Source organism: Calonectris borealis, chromosome 4 (genome assembly GCF_964195595.1).
Source record: "Calonectris borealis chromosome 4, bCalBor7.hap1.2, whole genome shotgun sequence".
NCBI lineage: Eukaryota > Metazoa > Chordata > Aves > Procellariiformes > Procellariidae > Calonectris > Calonectris borealis.
This window is the reverse complement of record NC_134315.1, coordinates 2,116,607-2,140,198: the sequence shown is the minus strand read 5'-3', so window position 1 is coordinate 2,140,198 and position 23,592 is coordinate 2,116,607. Positions and strand designations below refer to the sequence as shown.

The 23,592-nt window shown below is 52.4% G+C and overlaps 2 protein-coding genes across 3 annotated transcripts in view; one reads left to right on the top strand and one right to left on the bottom strand.

The window, feature by feature from the left end:
- Positions 1-9,734, top strand: part of FBXO41 (F-box protein 41) — an 18,585-nt gene extending 8,851 nt beyond the window's left edge. The window contains exons 9-12 of the mRNA XM_075148354.1: positions 832-950; positions 1,176-1,334; positions 2,056-2,171; positions 3,236-9,734. Coding sequence (XP_075004455.1) covers positions 832-950; positions 1,176-1,334; positions 2,056-2,171; positions 3,236-3,298 — 457 coding nt within the window. The 3' untranslated portion in view covers positions 3,299-9,734. The remainder of the gene's footprint in view (positions 1-831; positions 951-1,175; positions 1,335-2,055; positions 2,172-3,235) is intronic.
- CCT7 (chaperonin containing TCP1 subunit 7) lies at positions 9,625-23,424 on the bottom strand. 2 transcript variants are annotated; one of them, XM_075148355.1, is made up of 12 exons: positions 23,321-23,424; positions 21,684-21,837; positions 20,182-20,288; positions 19,607-19,732; positions 18,897-18,949; positions 17,687-17,858; positions 15,334-15,498; positions 14,035-14,223; positions 13,335-13,432; positions 12,499-12,631; positions 11,179-11,385; positions 9,625-10,282 (listed from the first exon to the last, which is right to left on the bottom strand). In XM_075148355.1, exons 1-12 carry the CDS (start codon positions 23,324-23,326, stop codon positions 10,058-10,060), a joined length of 1,635 nt encoding a protein of 544 aa, XP_075004456.1. In that variant the 5' UTR covers positions 23,327-23,424; the 3' UTR covers positions 9,625-10,057. The 2 variants fall into 2 exon arrangements, with proteins under 2 accessions (XP_075004456.1, XP_075004457.1); XM_075148356.1 differs by lacking the exon at positions 11,179-11,385.
- Positions 23,425-23,592: the final 168 nt, after the last annotated feature.

Here is a 23,592-nt window from a genome sequence, read left to right as displayed (position 1 = left end):
GGGGGCTGTTGGGTGTAGGCACCTCCCTGCCAAGCCGGGAATGTTTCTGGGGAGGCTGCTAACACCAAAGATGAAAGGGGAGCCATGATGGGTCTGGTAGGTGACGCTGAACATCAAACGCTTGTCTGAGCTCCTCACTGCTCATATCATAGCAGCCCTAAAGGGCCTGGATGTTTTTAAGAAGGTGTCAAGTCACCACTTAGGGAGATGACTGCAGTTGCTTTCGCTTTGGAAAAGCATTTTGGGGGTGTGAAGATGCTGGTGGCTCTCCACCCAGCAACATCTGGGTGTTCAGGAGTTCATGGCTCACCGGGCAGGTCACTTGGGTCCTCACCTCCATGCCATGGGGCTGCCTTCTGGGCATTTCTTCTTGTCCTGTTGCAATGTCACATCCCCCGTCAGCCTGGATCGAGGTGTACAGAGGGGGATGCCTCTTAGCAGGAGAAGTTGGATGTCAAGTCCTGATGGCTTGTTTCTTCCCTGGGGAAAACACCACATGGCATGTAGGCTTCTCCACCTGAGCTAGAGGCTCCTGCTACTGGTTTGATCACTCCAAGCAACGGAGTTCAGGGCCTGATTCAGATCTCCAAAGGTGGAGGGTTTGGGGCAGAGGGACTCCACTGAGTGCATGGACCTGCCCTGTCCTGGTTGCAGCACAGCCCAGGGTGGTTGCTCAGATGGAGACGTTTGCTCTGGAGACACCTCCTTGCAGTGTGCCAACCCCTGGGGGTGGGAGAGGTCCCAATCCCACACCACTTGCAGGACTGCTCATGGTGGGGGGCCGAGCTTTTCTGCCAGCCCTCCCCAGCAATTTTTTCTTCATCTCCCCAGCCAGCAGCCGACGCGCTTCAGCAACCGCTGCCTTCAGATGATCGGCCGGTGCTGGCCGCACCTGCGGGCGCTGGGCGTTGGAGGGGCAGGCTGCGGCGTCCAGGGACTGGCGTCCTTAGGTAGGCAGCTCTCCTCTGATGGGACAAGGAGAAGGGGACCTTGGGAGGCAGGGTATACCCCTAGAAGATGGCCCGTGGGGATCTCAATGGAGAAGCCCATCCCAAGGAGCATGGGTGCACCCTGCCCCTCCTTGCTGCCACCCATCCTTCCTACCACCCCATTCCCATCGGCTGTCCTCATCCCTTCCCCGTGGGGTGCTGACAGCGGGTGCTCTGTCCCTCCAGCCCGAAACTGCATGAGGCTTCAGGTCCTGGAGCTGGACCACGTGGCGGAGATCAACCAGGAGGTTGCAGCGGAGGTGTGCCGAGAGGGGCTGAAGGGGCTGGAGATGCTAGTGCTGACCTCCACGCCGGTCACCCCCAAAGCCCTGCTGCACTTCAACAGTGAGTAGCAATGCCGGGGGGAGTGCATAGCATCGTCCATTGACCAAAAGGCCACCAGATATCCAGATCCAGACTCTGCCTTCCAGCCCCACCCACAGGAACCCACTGCCAACACTGGAAGGTGCTGGGAGCTCCATGGTGGAAGGTTTCTAAGCGGGGATCCAACAGCCCCCTGTCAAGGATGGGTTAAGACGAGCTGATCTTGCCTTGGGCCAGAGGCAGGATGGAGACACTCCCTCCATGCTCCCTTCAGTGTAATCGAGGCCTCAATGTCTGTGGCACACCTGAGGTTCACCCTGGGGTGTCCGAGTTTGGAGTCACACCATTTACTGAAGCCATTTGCTAGGGTGGGAGCTCCGGGGAGATAGGTCTGCAGCCAGCAGGAGGGTCCGTTGGAGGTGCCGTTCCTGGTGGTCATGGCACATGTGACTGTGGTCGAACTTGCTGGGAACCCACCTATCTAGGAGGAAGAGTAAGGGTTTCCCAAGTAAGACGTAGGACTGCTGAATTGGGATGGGACAACTCGGAACCATCTTGTAGACTACCCCTCCCTACAGAGGTCTTGGTCACCCAAAGCGGGTCTCCTCCATCTTCAGGGTGAGGTCTCCCGAAATGCATAAGGCCTTGAGGAGCACTGGGTGGGTTTTAGGGTCCATCCTGGCTGCGGGGAGGCTATCTCCCCACCAGGTATGGTGAGGCCAGGCGGTATCTCTGCCCCCAGGTGTGTGCCGGAACCTGAAGTCCATCGTCGTGCAGGTGGGCATTGTGGACTACTTCAAGGAGCCCCACAGCCCTGAAGCCAAGAAGATGTTTGAAGAAATGGTGAACAAACTCCAGGTAAAGGATGCCATTCTCAGGTCACCCGTGTGTCACCAGTCTCATGTCCCCATGGGATCTGAGGACAAATTCTTGCCCACCACTGAAGTTCCTTGGTAGAGAACATTTTAGCTCACCAGGCACGTCCTGAAGGCTCACTATCCTTCACACTTGCCCCAAAGGTTGAAACAAGATGTAACACGCTGTGATTCCTTCCCATTGCTTTAACCAGGACTGCTTCTCTGGGGGTCTCTTCCCTGGGGGACAGAAAAGGGCTGTTGCCTCCTTCGCAGGGCCACTTACTTGCCAAACACCGTGAAGTGATTTAAAATCCACCCGTGAAAGCAGAAATAGGGTTAATTTTAGTTAGGCTGGGTTGCAGACCTTGCTTAGCTTGTGATGCTCTTGGGCTGTCCTTGATCTGGTCAGGGTCTCCAAGGCAGACATCTCCATCCGTGTCCAAGGGGAAAAATAGTTGTCTCCATTTCCCTTCATCCTCTGGTTGACTTCATCCTGCAGCGGGTTGGGTTCCCAGGGGGGCGTAAGGCAAAACTCCCGTGAGATGCAAAGCGGGACTTGGGGACGGAGGCCCACCAGTGCAGTTGGATGGGGTCAGATGGCTCATGCGGTTCCTGCTCCACCACCAAGCCCTGGCATGGGAACAACAGTAGGCAGTGAGACAGACCCACATCTACCCCCAGGCTGGGGGTCACCTTCAGAGAAGAGCCATCTTGGAAGGGCTTTCCTCACATGGCCGCCCACCACTGTGCTTTGCAAATCCCACCTGCCCCTGCATGTTGATGTCGTCTGCCCCAAACTACTACTGTCCTCTGAAAACAGTGTTTTCTGCTCCTCTGGAGCAGAAACCAAATCCAGAGCTAGCCTCAAGGGCATGGGATTAAGAGGCGTTGAGCCTGTCCTGCAAGGAAGCCAAATCCCCGTGGGATGCGATGGTGGGGATGAAACCAGGGTGGACCCCTTCCCATGGTGGGGATTCAAGATGTCCTCTCCTCTCTCTTGCTCAACCTGTGGGGCAGCAAGACTGCCAGGTCCTGCACCGACCATGCTCTCTGCTCCTCTTCCAGGCCCTGAGGAAGAGACCCGGCTTCTCCAAGATTTTACACATCAAAGTGGAAGGAGGCTGTTAGACCTTCAGGGAACCACAAAGCACATTCCCTCCTCTGCCCGGCGGAGCCAGAGGCCCCGCGAAACCAAACCCACCGTCTGCCGCTCATCCGTTGCCGGACCTGGAGCACGGAGACGCTGGCCCATGCACAAAAAAAACCCAAACTCTTGCAGGCTTCAGTGACTGGCAGCCGGCGCTCGTCCCCGCGGCCAACTCGTGGGCGAGAAGGTGCTACTTAAGGAAATTTTTCGGCTGCCTGAGAGGCAGGGCTACGTTCTTTCCCGGGAGGGAAGATGGCTTTGAACCCCCCATGGCTGCTCGTTGCCAAGGATCCTTGTTTGGGGAATGTCTTTTTCTTCGAACTCTCTTTCTGGGGGGTTTTTTGGCCGTTTGATGGTGTGGGAGCTGAGGATGGCTCAGCCCATCCCCGTGGGCTCTTTGCAGAGCGCTGGGCTCGGCGCTGCTGCGTCACGGCTGGACCGTCCCCGTCCTCTCCGTGGGCTGGTGGAGGTGGGGTGGGAAGGGGCTGTTCCTCCGGAAGAAATGGTGCCCAGCATTCCAGCAGGGTTTCCGCTCGTTTTAATTTCATTTGTTTAACAGAGAGGCACCCAAACCTGGGTAAATACTGCCCAGAAACCAGCAGCCACGACAGCACAAGCCCGGATGGCAGAGCTGCATCTCGGGGGCTGTAGGAGCCAGAGGACACCAGGAGAGATGGTTGCTCTTCCAGAGGTTTCCAGCCTCACCTCCTGTCCACCTTCCTGCCAAGGCAATAAACCATCTCCAAAATCCTCGTCCACCAGGAAACACGGGTCATGCTTCTGTCCCCACCAACATCTATCACCCGCTCAGGCTTCCTCCAGAGCAAGTTGTCCCACACGGAGAGAGGGACTGGTATGGGACACCCACGTTTGCCATCTCATCGCCTTCCCAAGCAGCCTGGAGAAACCCTGGCCAAATTGTCCTGAAATCCAAAGCTGCTGGTGAAAGCACCAACCCAACTGCCCTGGTAGATCCCTTATCTATGGCCATGGCTGTCTTTTTAATTCTGCTTTTCTCTTCTGGCTGTCTTCTGCCTGCAAGGACATCATCCCCCACCAAAATACCCTTCTTTTTCCAAAGGGTCGGGCATCTCCATCCTCCACCCTGGGGAGAAGGTGCCAGGAGGTGCCCATGCCATGGGGAACACCCGTCACAGCACTGCCAGCAGCAGGGACACACCGGTCCCTGCCACCCCGAGCCCCAACCAGGCGTGCTTGGACCCGACATGCTGAGCTGAGAGGAACTGACTGGGAAAAGCAGATTTTGGGGGTTTGTCCTCTTCTCTGGACCATCATCGGAGGTTTCGGTGCCTGTTGGCCAGCATGGCTGCGAGGAGACAGCCCTTCCTGAGACATCTCCCCTTCCTCCAGCCCTCCCAGGGTCATGCGCTGCCATGGAGCATCCCACCAGGAGGGAGAAGACTGCAGACCCATCCTGGTACCACCTTCCTCATCCATGTCACGAGAGCTGCAAACCTCAGCGGGGGGCTCCCAGCATGCCGACAGCCTGTGGGGACCCTGACAGAAAATAAAATCTATTCCAAATTGCTGAAGCTGATGGTGGGCTGGAGGCAGCTCCTGGGCCTCCAACCCCAGAAGGAACCTCAGGAGACCATTTCATCCACCCCTCATCCCATCTATGCTGTCTCCTCCAAAGCAGGGTAGGGTTTTTTGGCCATAATCCCCCATTTGAAGCACCTCCATTCCCCTGCTGACTGCAGCTTTCCAGGAGAAGGCTGTTCCCCATATGCACCAAATGTGGGAGCCCAAAAAAACACCTGCGAGAAACTACCACGTCCCCCACCATGCACCCATGGGCAGCGTTCGACAAGCTCCCCAGCACCGGGGACAAGCTTCTTGCCGTGCCCGCCGCGGGTTTACCTCCACCCCGGGGGGGCTGGGACACACGTAATCCAGGGGCAAGAGGAGCAAGGGATGCCCCAACCAGCAAAAAAACCCCATCCAGCAAAGCTACAACCCCCTGGGGACCAGCCGGCCACCATCCCACGAGCGTGGTCCCAGAGGAGATGTCACCATTCAAAACAGCGCAGAGACTTGCAAAATTCCCTTAAAAAAACAAAGTAAGTATTTATTTCTATAAAGAAAAGAAGGAAAAAAAAAGATTTTAAAGGAAAATTATATACTCAGCATGTTTATACACTCTATGCTTAAAGACTATCGTGTTGGAGGGTCGTGTCTGAAGACTGAAGGTGGCTGCTCCAGGTTTGCTGCTAGCCCGTGCCTGGCCCCTTGCCCGGCTCCTCCAGGCCATGGGGAAGGCGAGGACGGGGTGATGGAAAGCAGGGGGAGATGTTGAGGACTCTTGGAGAAACCTTCTGTGCTCGCCAGTGAGGCCAGACTGGCTGCCGGTGCCGTCGGTGGCCGTGCCTGCTGGTGGCCGCGGTGGTGTGGAGCGTGGGTGGGCGTGCGACGTCCCCGTCCCTCCGCTGCCGCGAGGGTTTTGTAAGTCACGGCAGGACAACCTCACCCGAATTTGGTGCTTCGGTGCGTCGCCGAGACCAAACCATCCGCCTCCCCTTGGGGCATCCCCAAAAAGTCCAACTTCTGGCTTAGCAAAGCCACATTTTTACAAAAATCCTGCGATGACACAAGACCTTGAGCAGTTCAAGGATTAGAAGATGGAAAGTGGGGGTTTTTCCCCCATTTTGCCTGGGCTTGGACAGGACCCTTCCTCCTCCTCCTCGGCTGGGGATGAAGGTGGCTGACACAGTGACACAGGCTTGGTGGTAATGAGAGCCCTGCATCTCCCTGGCCCTCCCAGTGGCTAATTGCCCAGGTTGTTAATGGCAACGAGCTCATTAACGGCTCCGTATTTCTTCTGCTGAAATGTCATATCGATGGTTTCCCTGCTGCTTTCCCTCCCCATCCCGCCGGCGCGTGGCCCCGTTGGGATGCTCAGGCAACACCGCCCGTGGCCGTAGGATTCACCACGTCGGTTGTAGGATTTCAGCCCCATTTCCTCTGGAAACGATGGAGATGCACAGAAATACCAAATCCTCCGGGAAAGCCTTGAAATCACGCAGTGTATTCGGGTGCTGGTAGGGAAGGGACTGCTGCAGCCTGAGCTCAACCCCATACTAGACCCTAGAGAAGCCCCAGAGGGGCTCTGCGATGACAATCCCCAGCAAAAGCCCGACCCGGGGCGGGCATCATCGGCGAGCAGCTTTCGCTCGGGGTCGTGGTGATGACCGGATCTGGCAAGGGCTGGATGGACGGCGCTGCCGGTTCCTGCCAGACCTGGTTCCCATGGGACCAGTTTTGGGGGGGATTTATTCCTTTTCTAGTGAGTTTGCCCAAAGTTTCCCCATGGCCAACGCTCGCGACATTCCTCTTCTTTTGAATTTGGGTGCCGGTCAGGGATCTCAAGCGGAACAACACCAGCAAAGCCAGCTCGGGGGCCAAATTTATCCCAAATCCATGTTTTTCTGTCTCCCTCGTGTGTTGGATTTTGCTCGTCATCCATCGCTCCGAGCCCCCAGGAGCCGGGGATGCTCCGGGGACCGGCTGCCTCCTCCTGCCTTCATCCCTGTGCCCCCAGCTTGGGGGGCTTCAGGGGTGTCAGGTCTCCAGGAAGGGGGGAGCCCCCCAGGTTGGCTCCATCCCAGGAGGTTTTTAAATCTCTTTATTAAGCAAAGGCGGCAAGAAAAAACATCCCACCTCTCGCCGTCTGTCACGGTCCCAGCTGCCACCCAAGGCACAGCCACGGGCCGGGTCTTGGATAGCTTGTTTGGATCCTCCGAAAGGCTCCAAATTTAGTTAAAACAGAACAAAAAAACCCATGAAAAGTGTTGATAAAGGCTCTTAAAGAGGTTGAACAATGTTTTTTCTCGGCTTTTAGAGCCCACCCCAGGAGCTGGCGCATCGCTTCAGCCTCCCATTTTGGGTTGAAAACCTGCAGGTTGGGGTGGAGCAAAAGCATTTGGGAATCGGTGCCAAATGACAAAATGCTTTAAAAAAAAAAAAAGAAAAAAAAAAACAAACCAAACAAACCAGGGAGTGAGGGGGAGATTTTAGCAACCAGAGATGGTTTGTTGTGACCGAAGCATCGCGGGGCGTTGTTGCAAGGTGAGTGGTGGCGATGCACGACCTTCCCCATCGGTGGGAGGCAAAATAATCCCCGCGGGGGGCGAAACGGTCCCTCCTGCGCCAAGGAAAAGCTGCTGCACGTCCTTCCCCGGTGCGCAGCAGCAAGGAGAGGAGGGAAAACCGCCCAAAAGCAGGAAAAATGGGATTTTCTGATCCAGCCTCGGGATTGAGCCCCGTGGAGGGGGGGACGAGGCGGGCTGGGGCCGGGGACAAGCGGGTGCAATGGTGCGGGATGGCTTTGGGGAAGCGAGCGCGGTAACGCACACTTGCTTAGAGATAATCAGAGGACACGCTCCCCGCGGGGAGAGAAATATATATATATATATATAGACAGGAATCGCAATCGTTTCCCTAAAGCATTTCACAGTGGCGTTTGCTCCGGCGCAAGCTCAGCCCCGGCGAGCGATTTCCAAGGGGCCCTGTACAGCGACCTCCCCCTTCCCGAAAGGTAGCGACTTTGCCTCCTAAGTTATTTTTTTAAATCTATATAAATTTAGGTCTATTTTAGTCTTTCGCAGCGATGTGCCAGTGTCTGGAGAACCAAACGTCCCTTTCCCCCCCCCCCTTCCCCGCCCCACGGTCCCTTGATGCTAAACCAGGTCCTCGATGCTAAATCTGCCGGAGGATGCTGCCCTGGAGGAGGGGGGAGCGGCGGGGATGGGGGTGCAGCCGAGATTGGGGTGCAGCCGGAGGCGGGGAGGGGTCAGGGGAGGCTCTGGGTGGTTTTGTTGGCAGCAGGGTCCAACGGGGAGAGCGGGGGAGGCGGCTGCTGCCCGTCGGGGACCATGTTTTTAGCACTTTGGTTGGTACTATCACCTGTAGACGCACTTTGATGTTGTTGCTTTGAAACTTGGCCGAGTGTAAACAATGTGTATTTAAAGAATTACAAAAAAAAAAAAAAAAAAAAAAAAAGCTGTGTAAAGAGCTATTTTATGATTCAGTGTTGAATAAAGACTCTTGAGATTGAGGCGGGGTTTTCGCTCTCCTGCGAGCCACATTGAACCCAGGCCAGTGCCGGCCAGCTCCAGCACCAAACCAGTGAGACCAGTTGCTGTTTGGGGCTTACTGGAAGCATCCCTCCTCCTACCTCCCTCTCCCTGCAGGCACAGGGGTTTCAGGGCCCATGGTCTCCGCTGGTCCAGCCCCGTGGGGCACAGAGACAAAGCGGGGTACAGGGGGAGCAGCCGCCCCCGGGTCTCGGCTGCACGGGAGCATTTGGCAGCGCAAGATGGTGCCGGGGAGCCCAGAGGGCTACAGGAGGGCTTACGAGAGAGACGTGACTCCCAGCCCCACAGCCTTTGGCAATCTTAGACCATTGCAGAGGAAAAAGTCGAGTCTGAGGTTTTTTGTGCCAGTTCTCTGCTGGGCAAGCCACCGGCCGCCTGCACAGAGGGCCGCAGGGTCAGCCCCCACTAGTCCCGCTTTTACCCCCACCCCGGGCTGCAGAGCTGCGTTTTCTCTTGGGAGCTTTCATCTTTAAACGCCACCACTAAGAAATGCCGAGAGGGTTTTACAGGAAAGCTGTAACTGCGCTCACTGTTCAGTACGACCGCTCACACGCTGCCAAAACGTGCTTCAGATGAGATGAACGGCCCGCGGGCCACGTTAAGGGATGCGCCGGATGCCTCTAACGGGGCTCGTACTGGCAGTCGCATGGCAGCGCTTCACGAACAGGGCAGAAGTAACACATTTTGTGGTGTAACGGACCATCGACTTGCCTAATTAAATGAGATCTCAAAAGGCTGATACCGGGTAAATACCGAATTTCTTCCGTTAGCACTTTCAACCTAGCAGACCCAAGCCTCCCCAAGAGAATTGTCCTGCCAGAGACGCCCCAAGCCCCAGGATCCATCCCCGAAGCACCACCAGCCCCACACATCCCCTCCCCATAGCCCCTCACCAGGGCCGGAGATGTCGGACACAGCTGCTGCCCTGAACCAGGCTCCACGAAGCAAAAGGCGAGATGTAAATGGCCCATTAAGCAAAAGCAAGTAGAAATGTCACTGAGCAACAGCGCAAAGGCGATCCGTCTTGGAAGCACAGGGAACTGGGGTGCAGTAGGAGTCGGTCCTGCTTCCCAGCAGAGCGCCTGCTTTTAAACGGGGCAAATACCGGTTTGAAAGGTTAATATCTGAACTCTAACCATGAGCTACCACCCTGCGGAATGAAGCGAGCAGCAGAGAGCAGAGGAACCCCCCAGTTTGCCACTGAAACAAAGTCATCTTTTTATTGTATTTGTGCCTGGGTTCAAAACCCCCAGCAGAAAGGGGAGGAGAAAAAAAAAAAAAAAAAAAAAAAAAAGAGTATAAATACGAACAAACCCCACGCTCGCCGCACTACCTGCCAGCGTTGAAGAGGGCTCCGCTCCGCGCGGCTTCCAAGCGGAAGGACGAGGCGAGCCTAAGGGGATCAGTGCTGTGCAGGACATGTCGGGGCAGGGCATCTCGCAGGAGGCAGCCACTGCCGAGGCCAAGATTTGACTCTAATTAAACAAGGCCAGCGGTTGCCTGTAAGCCCTCAAAATGACCATCTGGTAAACGGCCCGTTAATTAAGCTAGAAATCAATTCTTTTTCACTTTGCGCATTGGAGGAGAGCGCCAGCCCCCGTCACGACGCCGACGGGGAGCGGGGTCTCAGTGGTTGTGGGGTCTGCCTCGCCCCCGGCCCCGTCCGCTGGGCGCAGCGTCCACGGTGGAACGGGGGTTCTTGATGGTTTCGTCCACGGAGACGATGAGGCAGGCGGCCTCGGAGGCTGCCGTCAGCGCGTTGATGCGCACAATGGCCGGCTCCCACACGCAGGCCTCGAAGTTATCGGCGATGTCCTCGTTGTTCACGTCCACGCCGTACCACATACCTCCCTGGGGGGAGAGAATAGGGAAGAGGGTCTCGTAATTGGGCTGGTCAGGACTTCGGGGCCAGTGCACTGGGAAGCAAAGACATGCAAACGTTCAGGGAGGGGCAGAGACTGGACCTTGCTGTATGAAGGAAGAATATTTGAGGGAAACACAAAGGAAAAAAAAAAACCCAAAAAGCCTTTGTTGTCAGCAAACAGTGCCAGCGAAGCCTCATAAAATAGGAAGTGTGCTCCATTTCAGAAAGAAGCTGTAGAAGCCTTACAGGACTGACTTCCACTACACTGTTGTCTCACGTCCCTACCCAAAGCCGCAGTTTTTGCAGCCCAAGATACAGCCGCTCATCTCGGGGCATTCCCCCTAACTCCACAATCACCAGCAGGATGAAACATGGTGGGAGCGACCACAGAAGGCGGCAGCTGCTTCCGAGAGAAGCCAAGGGGCAACCTCTAACTGCCCGAATTAGGACTGTGTGTGCATGCACACACGTGCTTCACAAGATCCGAAATGATCGCAAGCAATCAGGAACTTCAGTCTGCAGCTCCTCTGGAAAACACGTCTCAGCCAACTTCTGTACTCTAATTACTTTAATGTTCAATATAGAAGCCTCCCTCCTGACAAATGTTGCATTTCTAAAAAGCAAATCAAAACTCCCAGCTCTAGAAGTCACTCGACAGCTGTGATCAAAGGAAAAACATATCGTTTCCTTTTATAGAAACCTGCACCAAGCCCACACTTGATCTGAAAACAAAACACCGCATTTAATCAAAGAGGACACAAGCCGAACGTGGGCTTAGCTGAATTACACTGGTTCTGTCAGACTCAAGAAAAAAGAAGAAAGAAATAAATCATATACACTGCTGGTTCTCCCTAACAGCCCTCGGTTCAAAGGGGGCACCCACCTGCGCGTGCTTGGCTCGGAGCTTGTTCAGTATGTTGGTGGCATCAAAGCCAGCGTTGTCGCAGAGCTGGCGGGGAATGATCTCGAGGGCTTTAGCGTAAGCACCTATCAGCAGCTGCTGCTTGCCTGGAATGGTCCTGGAATAGTCCCGGAGGTATTTGGAAAGCTCCATCTCTATCGCACCACCGCCGGCAACAACTGAGTCGTTCTGAAAGAAGAGGGGAAACTCTCACTCTCGTTCCAAGAAGCCTCCTTTCCTGCAAGTGTTGCACGTCAGGGTGGTGCAGACACACCAGGTCCAGAGGAAACTACAGCCCAGGCTGCTGCCATCCCTGGGAGCGCCTGCCAGCTTTGCTGGGAGCTTCAGAAACAGGCCAAGAACCTCCAGTGGCAGCTACCAGCAGCTCTTTCCAGCTGTGCACAAGATAAAGAAGTGGTTTGGGGATGCTGTACCAGGGGAGGAATGGCAGCTCCCTTGTGCTGGGCAAGTTTCCCTCTCTTTTGTAAAGCATTCAAAATTAAAGATATTTGCAGCAGCACTTTGCAGCCAAGTTCTGCTATTTTTTCCCCTTCCTATTTGTTTCAGTAGGGAGATCAGGATGTTCTTTCTAAAAGCAAAACAGTTCCAAAAATCTTGACATGCTTCTTCCCATCCCCTCAGGGCACTCAGCCTCAAAGCTGTTTTTTAACAGAAACCACCACATAAACACGTTATTATGCAGAACCCAGAAACACCCGCAGTTAGACAGCATCTCTCACACAGGACCAGCAACTCCACAAGCAGAGCTCACATTCACACATGCCTCAGACTTCTCTCTTGGTGTTCCCAGCCTACCTTCACAGCCAGGGGACAGTTACCCCCTCAGGTTGGTCACCAAGAGAGGGAACAAGTGGCTTTAACAGGTGCAGACACGCACATGAGATCAACCCTGCTATTCAAATCTACTGAAGATTTACCCGACGCACCCAAAATGTTGTGTTCCCTTTAGGATGGAGGTGTTTACAGAACACACCACAACCCAGCAAGCACAAGTTACGACTGTACTAGAGAGAAGGCAAAAACCAGGCGTGCCTGAAAAGCAGTTGGCAACACTGCAGAAACAACACTGCTTTGGCCACGGAACAGCACTTGAGTTAATCAATCAGATGCTGCCCGTCTGCGCACTCCATTCTACCAGCTGAGAGCTCCCGGTCTCCCCACAGAGACCTGAGCCAAATGTGGGTGTGTGAAAAGGTCTCTAGAAGGAGTTACAGCTGTGCCAGGTCCGATCAACAACCCCAGTGCCAATCCAGCAGGGAGGCATCTCCAGTGGTCCTTTACCTTGATTGCTCTCCTGACAATCATGATGGCATCGTGCAGGGACCGTTCCGTCTCTTCCATGAACTGCTCTGCACCCCCTCGCAGGATTATCGTGCAAGTCTTCGCCTTCGGGCAGCCTGTGAAGAAGTTATACCTGCCAACAGCACAACACAAGAAGGGTTAAGGTGACGGAGAAGCAGTGCTGCTGCTCAACGGGCTTTGCACCAATACGACAGTATGGAAACACAGAAGTTCTTTACAAGCCAGATGCATGACTGAAGCCGTTTCACCCTACGCAGTGCCCCTATCAAGATCTTCAGCTGAGAAGGCGCAGAGCCAGGCAATATACAAGTGAAATTCAAGCTGACCCAGGAAAATCCACTCTCTTCCTGTTGCTAGGGCTTCGCGCTAAACCAGTGCTCTCATTTTCACTCGGCAGGAACGCAGCAGATGTTAGCAGACAGCCCCAAAGAGGATTTCTCCTCTAGCGACGGGAAGAACCCCATTACATAGTACCCAGCTTCATTCACACTGATAGTGCACTGTGGGATATCAGACAAGTGCCATCAACCCCAAAATGCATTGCTTTTAAGTTACGAATGAAAGAATACCACTATGCTTTCTACAAGGCGCTGGGGAATAAATAAATATTTTTAAAAGCATATAAAACAGGTAAGATTTAGATGAAAGCTTACTCCTGCCCCTTCCCACAGCCTCATAAAAAGCAGCAATAACGCAATCTTGTTTTCACACCATCACCTTGAGAGATGCTCAAACCTGCCAATGCTCAGACCCTAACTTTTCAAACTAATATTAGTGTTTACACAGGACTACAGGCTCACAGCTGGTGTATTTACCTCTCTCCTCCAATCTGAGTCTCCTCAAAGAGTTCGCATCGGCCCAGAACATCATCCGACAGGGCATTGACACTAGTCTGAATGGAACCGCCGCAGGCCTGCGCAGAAAGGAGATGAAGCGTGGCATTACCGACACTGACAAACAAGACAAATTTGCCCAGCAGGTTCCCACCCTTCAGAGACAGCCCGGCCTTTTAGCTGATGCAAAACCACCCTGCAGGCCAGATTCGGGAAAAAAAACCTTCTACTTTCCTCCCATCTCATGCATCTAGGCAGGCTACCAACATCAAAAATAATCCTCGACAGCAAAATAAGATTATGCTTCTTCTAAGTGCTGACTCACAGGCTCTAGAGTCCAGCAGCTACACAAAGAAAGCTTAGGAAAAAACCACTCACGATGGAACAGGCAAGAACTAGGGAAAATAAACCTCTACCAATGCAATATAACAACATCAGAGAAACAAAAAAGCCATGCAGATGCAATTAGTGCGTCATTGTTCGTTCCATCAAGGAACAGCTTTGTCAGTATATGGCAACTTTACATAATAACCACATTGGCAATAAAATTATGCGATTTTAATTTTAAATCTTTGTAAGGAACAGTGTGTTCACTCACCGATTGCTGCCCTGTTTGGGAATGACCAGCTTGGCACTGCTAAAACTAAATCAAAAGCCTTTATTCTGAAACAAGGCAGCTCACCATCATAGTTCGCTTGAGATCTTCTTCCGGGACACGGCCAGCACAAAACATGTCTCTATCCGCAAAGTACTGAGTAGCCACATCACCGATAGGAAGTTTGGAGAGGACGACTTTGGCTCCCGACTTGTGGATTTTGTCTAGCTTGTCATACAAGATGTTCCACTCAGCATCCACAATGGCCTGGTAATCCTAGCAGGGACGAGAGAGAAAGGGACAAGCGCTCACGTTACAAAGGGTTGCAACGCCATCCCGCAGCGCCTGCAGAGGGAGAGCTCGTCTAAAACAAAGGCAGCAGTGACACTGCTCTGTGCAGCCCCGGCAGACAACTGCTTTTCAAGACTCATAGGTGATTTTAGGTCACTCCATTTTATGCCAAAGAGCCATGTCTGTTAAAATGCTTCCAGCAACAGAACTGAGTCGATAAAGGGGCTGGATGAACTGACAGAGAGGCAGCGACAGCTCAAGAGAGAGCACAAGGATGTCTGAGAGGTGTTTACAGACCTGTGCATGGATGTCAGGGTGGAGAGACTTAAAGTATCTATCACAGAGGAAGAACACAGATCCTGAGAAACCCCCTGCTTTACCAGCACGCCCAGGCTTGACAAGCCATATGCACAAGCCTGCCGTGTTCTAGCTGTCAGTGAAACAGCCACGGACAGCTGAGAAAGCTTACAGCAGCACCAGCAACACCACACACAGCAGCGGACTACAACAGAAAAGACCCATCATGTTCACCACGGTAGAGAGGGGAACTTCAAGGAAACAATTTCTGAGATCACAGTGGGGCCAAGACCCCAAAAGCAAAGCACCCAGAGATCTTTAGATACCACAACTATGCAGGAACCAAATGCATGCAACGTTGCGGTACTTTCCAAGGTGTCAGAGAATGACCATGTTTCATAAAGGTATTTTAACAACAGGGAAAGAGAACTACTGTCCAAATGGCTACCTTGTTTACTTAAATACGCAGAGGCTCTTCCATTATTTAAAGCAATGCTTAATACGCTTTCCCTGGAAGGCCAGTTGTTAGGTGTAAAGAAGTCACCACTCAGCTGACGACTTATCACAGCATAGGTGAGGCACAACGACTGAGCAGAAACATGCCCTAAACCTGCTGTAATTCAAAGTCTGCCATACCCTTCCTCCCAAACGAGGCAGCATAACCCACCAGCTGTTTTCAGGGGGGGAAGGATGTGCAGAAGTCAATCCCATTTATCCCGCTGGCTCTCAAGCAGCCACCACATCTTGTGGGTATGAGGAAGCGGGACAGGAGGAGGAGGCTCCCCTTTTGGCTCTTACCTCCACCGTGTTCACTCTGACTTCGGCATTGTCCTTCTCGGCTTTGAGCTCCAGCTCCACATTCAGCAAGGCGATCTTGGGAGACTGATACTTCTTGGGTTGCATTTCAAACCCAGCGTAAGAGAATGTCTTCTTAAAGGCAACTCCGGCCACCAGCTGAGAGTCCTTGAAGACAGGGATTTGTGTTAGGCTCAGCCTCCCAAGGTTTTCTCAACAGGGTTAATAACTCCCCCAGGAGACTCCCTGCTTTCAGAGTCCTCATTTACAAAGCACTCACCAACAGCTGTCTCCTTTGATTAACCCACTTTCAGAGAAAATAAGCAGCAAATATTTTCTTCTCTCTGTTCACAAAACCAGCTTCTATCACTTCCTTTCCACCCCTCAAGACACCGCAGCGAAAGATGCTATACAGAGTCTGAAGATCAAGGGATGGAGCAATCTGTTCTCTCTCTGATGTCTTTCCCATTTCTACCCTTTGAAGACAGATATTTCTCATCCACAGCCCCACACCTGGGGGTTTTGTTGCCCTGGTTTGTTTTTCGAGCTCCATCACCACCTCTGGGATCATTTTGCAGCAGGACTGCCCTGCCCAACACTGCCCCCTGAAGTGAACTTCTTGACTTCATGGCTGGGAGAGAAATCAGCAGCTAAGTCTCCTACCCCGTGGGTATCTAACCACGCACCGCAGACTTGGCTCTGCCCAGATGCTGAAGCCCAGAGGGTCCCTGTCCCTCCTAAGCTAGGACAAGCACAGACTCTCTCTGCTCTAGCTGACAGGCTGAGATGACCCAGGATCTCTCACAAGCCAACCCTGAAAAGTAGCGTGGTAAATTATTTGCCCCATCCTCGTACAGGTCTCCAAGGAATCTGACAGCAGAATACAAGGGCCAAACAATACGGAGTAGGGAGAGCCGCTTTTATCCAGAACGGGAGACATCATCTTCCCCAGGGGACCAATTTCTGCAACCCTCACAATACCAGCAGGCCCAGACACCACAAAAACAGATGCTGAAACATTCCTAATTTACTAAATTAGTTGTCTGGGCAAGATAATAGTGTAATTATAATGTCTCTTCTCGATGAAAATGCTCATGCAGAGTGTTTACAGACAGTAACAGCCACAGAATGATAATTCACAGAGACCGTGGCAGGCTTTACTTTTCACAGAGGGTCCCAAGCGACAGGCCAATCCTACACAGGCAGGAGAGAGCACGGACACACCAGCTGTCCCACAGCCCGAGAACAACTCCCTACCACATACCCGCGTGCAGTCCCGTACACGACAGGCATTCCAGCACTGTGGTATAAACCACACAGCCCGTCTGCCCTGCCCACCACTAGATCAGCTCCTTCACAAGGTTTTCTTTGCATTTTTCCCAAGCCGGTACATACGACCAGGACTGTATGGCTTTTGGTTCCAGAAGTAACAAAAACTTGCCACAAAAAAAATATTTCATTATTTGCAGAGATATAAATAGAATGTGCGCTCGCAGCCCAGAAGGCCAACCGTGTCCTGGGCTGCATCCAAAGCAGCGTGGCCAGCAGGTCGAGGGAGGGGATTCTGCCCCTCTGCTCTGCTCTGGTGAGACCCCCCCTGCAGTGCTGCGTCCAGCTCGGGGGTCCTCAGCACAGGACAGACATGGACCTGTGGGAGCACGTCCAGAGGAGGCCACCAAAATGATCAGGGGGATGGAACAGCTCTGCTGTGAGGAAAGGCTGAGAGAGTTGGGGTTGTTCAGCCTGGAGAAGAGAAGGCTCCGGGGAGACCTTATTGCGGCCTTTCAGTGCTTAAAGGGGCTTATAAGAAAGATGGGGAGAGACTTTTTAGCAGGGCCTGTTGCGACAGGACAAGGGGAATTGTTTTAAACTAAAAGAGGGGAGGTTTAGACTAGCTATAAGGAAGAAATTTTTTACAATGCGGGTGGTGAGACACTGGCCCAGGTTGCCCAGAGAGGTGGTAGATGCCCCATCCCTGGGAACATTCCAGGTCAGGTTGGACGGGGCTCTGAGCAATCTGATCTAGTTGGAGATGTCCCTGCCCACGGCAGGGGGGTTGGACTAGATGACCTTTAAAGGTCCCTCCCAACCCAAACTATTCTATGATTCTATGAATTTATATCTGTAACAACATTTGCTGCAGAAGGCAGCAAGATAAGGAGTGTATTTGGCTAAAAAATCCCAGATTCTCTACCTACAGAAAAGAAATCCAGCCCTACTCGCTAAGCTTTCTTCCTCACATCAACAGCTTTGTTTCACTGGGGTAATTCCCGAACAGGCATTATCAAGCCAGGCTGCATAATCAGCTGTGATCGCTGTCTCCTATCCTTTCAGGACAGGCTCCGACAGAACTTACTTCCAAAGCACCTCCTTGCACCTTCTTTATTCCAATCATTTTGAGTTGTAACAAATCGTCTAACATCATGACAGCATCTACAACCATCTTGGAGAAAAACTCCTTGCTCTGGGAGATCAGCTTAGAGCTCAGGGCTGTGGCTGCACACTTCTCCAGGAGGCTTCTCTGCTCGCTGCAAGAAAGAAAAAGAAAACAAGGTCTTGTTCTTTTGCCGTTGCTTTTCACGGCTCACAAAACACTGGGTATGGCATGATTAATCCACTCTGATAGAGGCAAAGATCAGCTCCCTTCTATCGACGGGGAAAGCAAGGCACACACGTCAAAGCCCAGACTGTCAAAGTACGATTCTCCCTTTTAGCGCCCAAGCATCAGGCTAGCACTGACCAGGTCGGTTGGCTTTTAGACGCCACAGGCCTGAGCAAAACAGCAGGGCTCAGCATCCTCTCCTTCATCCAGAAGCTGTAAGAAGTTTCCGAAACCCTCTCAAGGTGGCACATTCTCTAAAGTATTAACTCAGGTAACGTACGCCGTAACAGAGTGGTTGATACAAGGGACACCACGGAAATACGGATCCAACTCCCAGACTCTATCACCCACGTTACTGCTGACCACGAGAACTACTGTATTTCGCATCAGAGGACAGCAGAAAGGATACAACTCATTTCTGTTTATTTAAGATGGTTACGCAGTTCAACTTGAAGTTTTACTGCAGGTATTAGTAAGGTCAGATCAAGCAGACAAGAGCTTAAAATGCAGGGACAAAGTGAACTCTAGTATTCTCACCTCATCTGAACAGATCATTTCCTTACTGCTATTAGCTATCTAACTTCATGTATTCAACAACTAAAAAGTGATCTGATTTTCAGAGAAGCGCTGAGCATTTAACACTGCCACTGATTGCAGCAAAAGCTACAAGTCTCCATCACCACTGGAAAAAAGAAATCAGGCCACTTATTTTGGTACCCAGCTTCCTCCACATGCACTGGAAGACGCTGGCCTACATACTTCGCTGCAGCTCAAGTGAGAGCATGGCATCTCCCCTGGAGGAGCAGGAAACTCCGAAAGCTCGAGAATAACCCCAGTGTGAGGCCGCAGCTGTTTGGCCCGGCCTCGAGACCTTAGCCAGAGCCACCGCAGAAGTCAGAAATGCCCTCACACTAGCTAACTGAAGCCCAGCTACACAACCAGGTCATCTGTAAGGGAAACTTACTCTTTATCTTCCTTCTTCACTGCAACAGCAATGTCTCTGATCTTGTTTACAGCCTGTCAAAACACAAGCCAACAGCTGGATTAATGATTCATGCTGATCAGATCTCCCAACTTTTCTCTTTGTATTTTATGTTACCTTTTATTCCCTAGTTCAGCATCACTGAAGTTTCAAGCATTTAAGCTATTCCACTCCTTCGAGTACAGTAATTCTAAGAAACACACCAACATAAGTTTAAGAGGATTGGGAAGAGGCTCGGAGCTGCTCCGCTGTTTTCAGCGGAGATCTGGGGAACCAAAGGGCTACTGAAGGAGTTAACCTCCAGAGAAAGTTCAGCTTAATGGGACTGATGTGCTTCACGAGACATACTCTTTACCAAGGAACAGCAGCGATCAGAAGAATGGGAAAGGAATTTTCCCACTTATTTATTCTTCCTTGGAAGAAAAAAGGAAGCAATAGCACTCAAGAGGTACTAGCTGGTAATAACAGCTCACTGACACCAGATAAGGCAGCTGATGTTTGCAGTAAGACATCATGAGATCGCTACTGTTACCCCCCACGCCCATTCCTTACTGAATTTTGCCTGGAAGTGTGTTATTTTTCCTCTTTGGCACAGAACGCCTCTCCCCAGATGCTCTGGTGAAACCCAATAAACGCCTCAGCTCTGCAACAGCAACCGAGCCCTCCCTCGGCTACAAGCAGCGCTGCCTTACCAGCTGAGTTGCTGTGCGGAAGGCACGGATGATGATTTGAGGGTGGAGGCCTTCCTCCACGTAGGGCTTCACTTGTTTCAGGAACTCAGCAGCGAGCAGAGTTACAGAGGTGGTACCATCACCAACCTGCATGGAGAGGAAACGCTCTGTGTCATCCACACACTGCAGAGCCGCTGTGATAGCAGCTTCAAAACCACACAAGGGCTTCTAGAGGAAATCAGATGTCATCATTTTCTCTGCTCACAGATTTCTGGCTGGATTCTTTAGTGATTAAGAAGGGCTGGGTTCAGAGTACATCCCATTTGAGGGTGAAGTCTCATTTCCCAGTCACCTATGTTCATGAAATGTGAACTTTGTACCTTTGAAATTTCCAACCCCCCATCAGACCTGACGGAAATAGTATAAAAGATTTGAAAGTTATCACAAAAGAGAAGGCATCAATAAAGAAACCGGCATAAATGCCAGCAGCGCATGAGCAATTCCCACGCATTAATACGAAGTCCACACAACCACTGACGGGAGCAAGCTTGCTGCTGCATGTTACACCACGGAGCGCAGCCAGGCTACCCTCCTACCTCCGCATCTTGAGATTTGGCGATGTCCACTAACGTCTTCGCAGCCGGATGGACAACATCGAGGAGCTTCAGGATGGTGGCACCATCGTTAGAGATAGTGGCTTTGCCTAGGATTGATGTACAAAAGGAAGTCAAGCTCGACTGCCACGAGTAAAGCCCTGGTCACCCTGAAAGGGCACCCCAACACCCAAGGGAGCTTTTCAGACCTCAGAGAGACGTTAATAGAACACTAACTTCAGACCAGCCAGTCTCACTGTGCTTCACCCTTTCACCTTTCAGGTCAAACGTGTCCCCAACCTGTTATTAAGCTACAGTGTTCCCCAATCAAGCCGTGGTCCTGCATCATTGTGAATTTTGTTATGTCTAAACCACCACAGGCTCTCATCCCAAATTTCCACTTGAAAGTCATTTTTCTTCAGCCAAATGACTGTTTTTTTCTCCTGTGTGATTTGAGATGTGATCACCACGATATTTTAATACTCCTACAGCCAGATACACAACTATAAATTGGCTGAAAAGGAAAGTGAAAGGGCCATCCCCATGGAGAGGGGGAGCCCAGAACAGCTGTTTCACAGCAGGTGCCTCCATTCCATATTAATGGCATCTTTTTAGTCCATTTTTGGAGCAGATTAAGTGAATTTAGTCTGAGTGCAGAACAACTCTTCACACCAATTAATAGGGGCTTTAAATTCATTTCCCTCTTACTTCTCAATAGCCTCCCTAGACAGATAAAAAGAGATATTCCAGTCTGACACTCACTGAAGAAAGAGACTAGAAATCAATCATAGTAGTCATTAGGTAAATTTAAATCCAATTATCCTTTTTAATAAAAGTTATTACAGTTCCTACTTGTAAAAACTATTTAAAGACAATACCAAGACCTTCTACCCCACCCTTCAGTACCAGCAATAAAAACACACAAACAATATATTTGTTTGGTGACTTCATACAAGTCTTTTCAGAGGAGGGGCAAGTCTCATCCCTAAATCACACCAAAAAAAATCAACCCAGTAACATCCACTGACCTCACGCTCAGCCACAAGAGATGCTGAGTAACTCCACACATATTATGAACTTCATTTAAAAAATAAATAAATAGAGATGGTCAGGGACAGCTGAAGACCAGGTTCAAGACATAGTTTCTCCTTTCTGGTATGGACCTTCTCATATCCAGTCCCACCAACGCTGGATCTACCCAACTTCACAACAAAGACCACAGCTGCCTTAACTCAGCAAACAGGTGGTTCCTCAGGTCGGTCTGACAATGATCTTCTCTTCAACAGCCGAGGCCAGAGTCAAGGTGTTAAACTGAACATTGAGACAGAGGCTGAACCTCTACTGTGAGAGTTTAGTATGGGGTGAGGAAGATGAAGGCTGCATATATGCAAATGCTGATATGAAGATATGAATAAATATGCATGCTGCCAGCGTGCACTGCACTTGGAGATTATTTCCGAGTCACTTTTCTACATGGCTGTGCGAGGCCGCTGCCCAGTGCTTACCCTGGTCATCCACAATGAGCTTGTCCATGCCCCGAGGTCCCAGGGTAGTGCGCACGGCTTCTGCGATAACCTGGCAGGCATTGATGTTGCTGACGAGCTGAGGGATCCCCTGCGAGGTGTCCGTCCCCTCCTTCAGCAGGATAACCGGTGTTGGCTGAAGAGAGAACCCACAGCAGAGCCGTTACTCCAAACCCAACAGCCTGCGGACAACCTGGAGCTAACTCCTCACACAGCCCAGCAAGCTACCTCCACGCAAAAAGACCGAGACCAAAACCTACAGCCTCCTTCAAATTCCTCTGTCTTCACACGATCTAACTGCTTTCCATCTCCCACTGCTCCCACAGTGTAACTGGAATTCACCCAACTGTCTCCAGTGCACGCTCTGGGACCGTACCCTAACTGTCCCCAAAATGAGCAGGCTTCCTCCATACAGCACAGTTCATAGAATCATAGAATCATTAAGGTTGGAAAAGACCTCAAAGACCATTGAGTCCAACCATCAACTCAACACCACCATGCCCACTTCAGCGAAGTTCTGATTTCGATGCTATACTGGAGAAGACAGTACGTGCAGTAATTACTAAGACAGCAGGGAACTGCACAAGTGCTGCAACCAGATCAGTGATTTTTTTTATTATAATACCAGCAAGATGGTCAGCAGAACAGGCACAACAGCCCCTTCCCCATCACTCCTCAAATCAGAGTCCAAGCTGCCCCAAGGATGGCAACTGCTGAGAGATGCTTGCACAGAGAAGACATGGCAGACGAACACAATTTACGTGATTACACCTGCCTGACAGTTAACTGTGTTGGAGATGGCGGGTACCAGAGGCCACAGCAGACAAGGGCTTCTCACTGTGCTCCCAGAGCACTTTTCAGAGAGCAAACCAAACGTGCCTTGCAGGCAAAGCTCAAAGCCCAAACACAGCCAAAGGCTGTGAGGCACCCAGTTTTAAACAACTACCTGGGGGCAGAGAGCAAAATTATACTATGACTGTTGAGTGAGAAAGCTGCTGCTGAGGGTCTGATGTGTGAGTAGAAGAGGGGTGTGCGGATCACAGTCAGGCCTCCCTTAATCCTGGAAAGATCTTGTGGAAGAAAACATACCGAGTTCTTCCGCACCCACCAGAGCAGAGATCTCAACGGAAAAGAAACCCCTGCATCCCCGAGAAAATCAGGGTAGAGGCAGACACACCGCCCTTGTGCCGCAGCCTGCTTGCTCCTGAGCAGCAGCAATGGGGCTCAGAGCTGGGAAGCGCCGGAGTCGAAGGAGACCCGCAGCCGGGGGAGGAGCCGCGGCTGGGGGGGGGCGCAGCCAAGAGGCCGGGGCTCTGGGACCACCACGCACCGGGATACACGACTAAAACTGCCAGCACGCACCGCTCCCCCCCAGCCCCTCCCGACCGGGCCCGCCGGGAACCGGGGCCCGACTTGCCCCCTCACGCCCCGGATAGCGACAGGCCTCTGCCGCAGGGCGGCCTCCGCCATCCCAGGCCCCCACCCCCGCCGGCCCGAACGCGCACCGGCCTCGCCATAACCCCGCCAAAGATGGCCCCTGGAGGGTGGCGGAGGGCGAGCAGGCCGCCCCCGGGCAGCGGGGCGCGGCGGCGGCGAGGATGGCGGCGGATGGCACTCACCATCATCCCGGCGGCGCTCCTCGCTCCTGCTCCCCCCGCCTCAGACAGGCCCCACCCCACAATGCACCGCGCCCGCCCAGAAGCTTCCCCGGGGCGGGAGGGGAAGCTCGCGTTGCTAGGCGACCGCTTCCGGCCGCGCTCTATGGTACGGGCGGACAGAGCGGCCCCGGCGAGGTGCCCCTCCTTCCCGAACAGCCATAGAGAGGCCCGGTAGGCGGCTCACTATTTGTCAGGGGATGGAGCGGGCACACGGCCTGGGGCGAGCAGGGCTG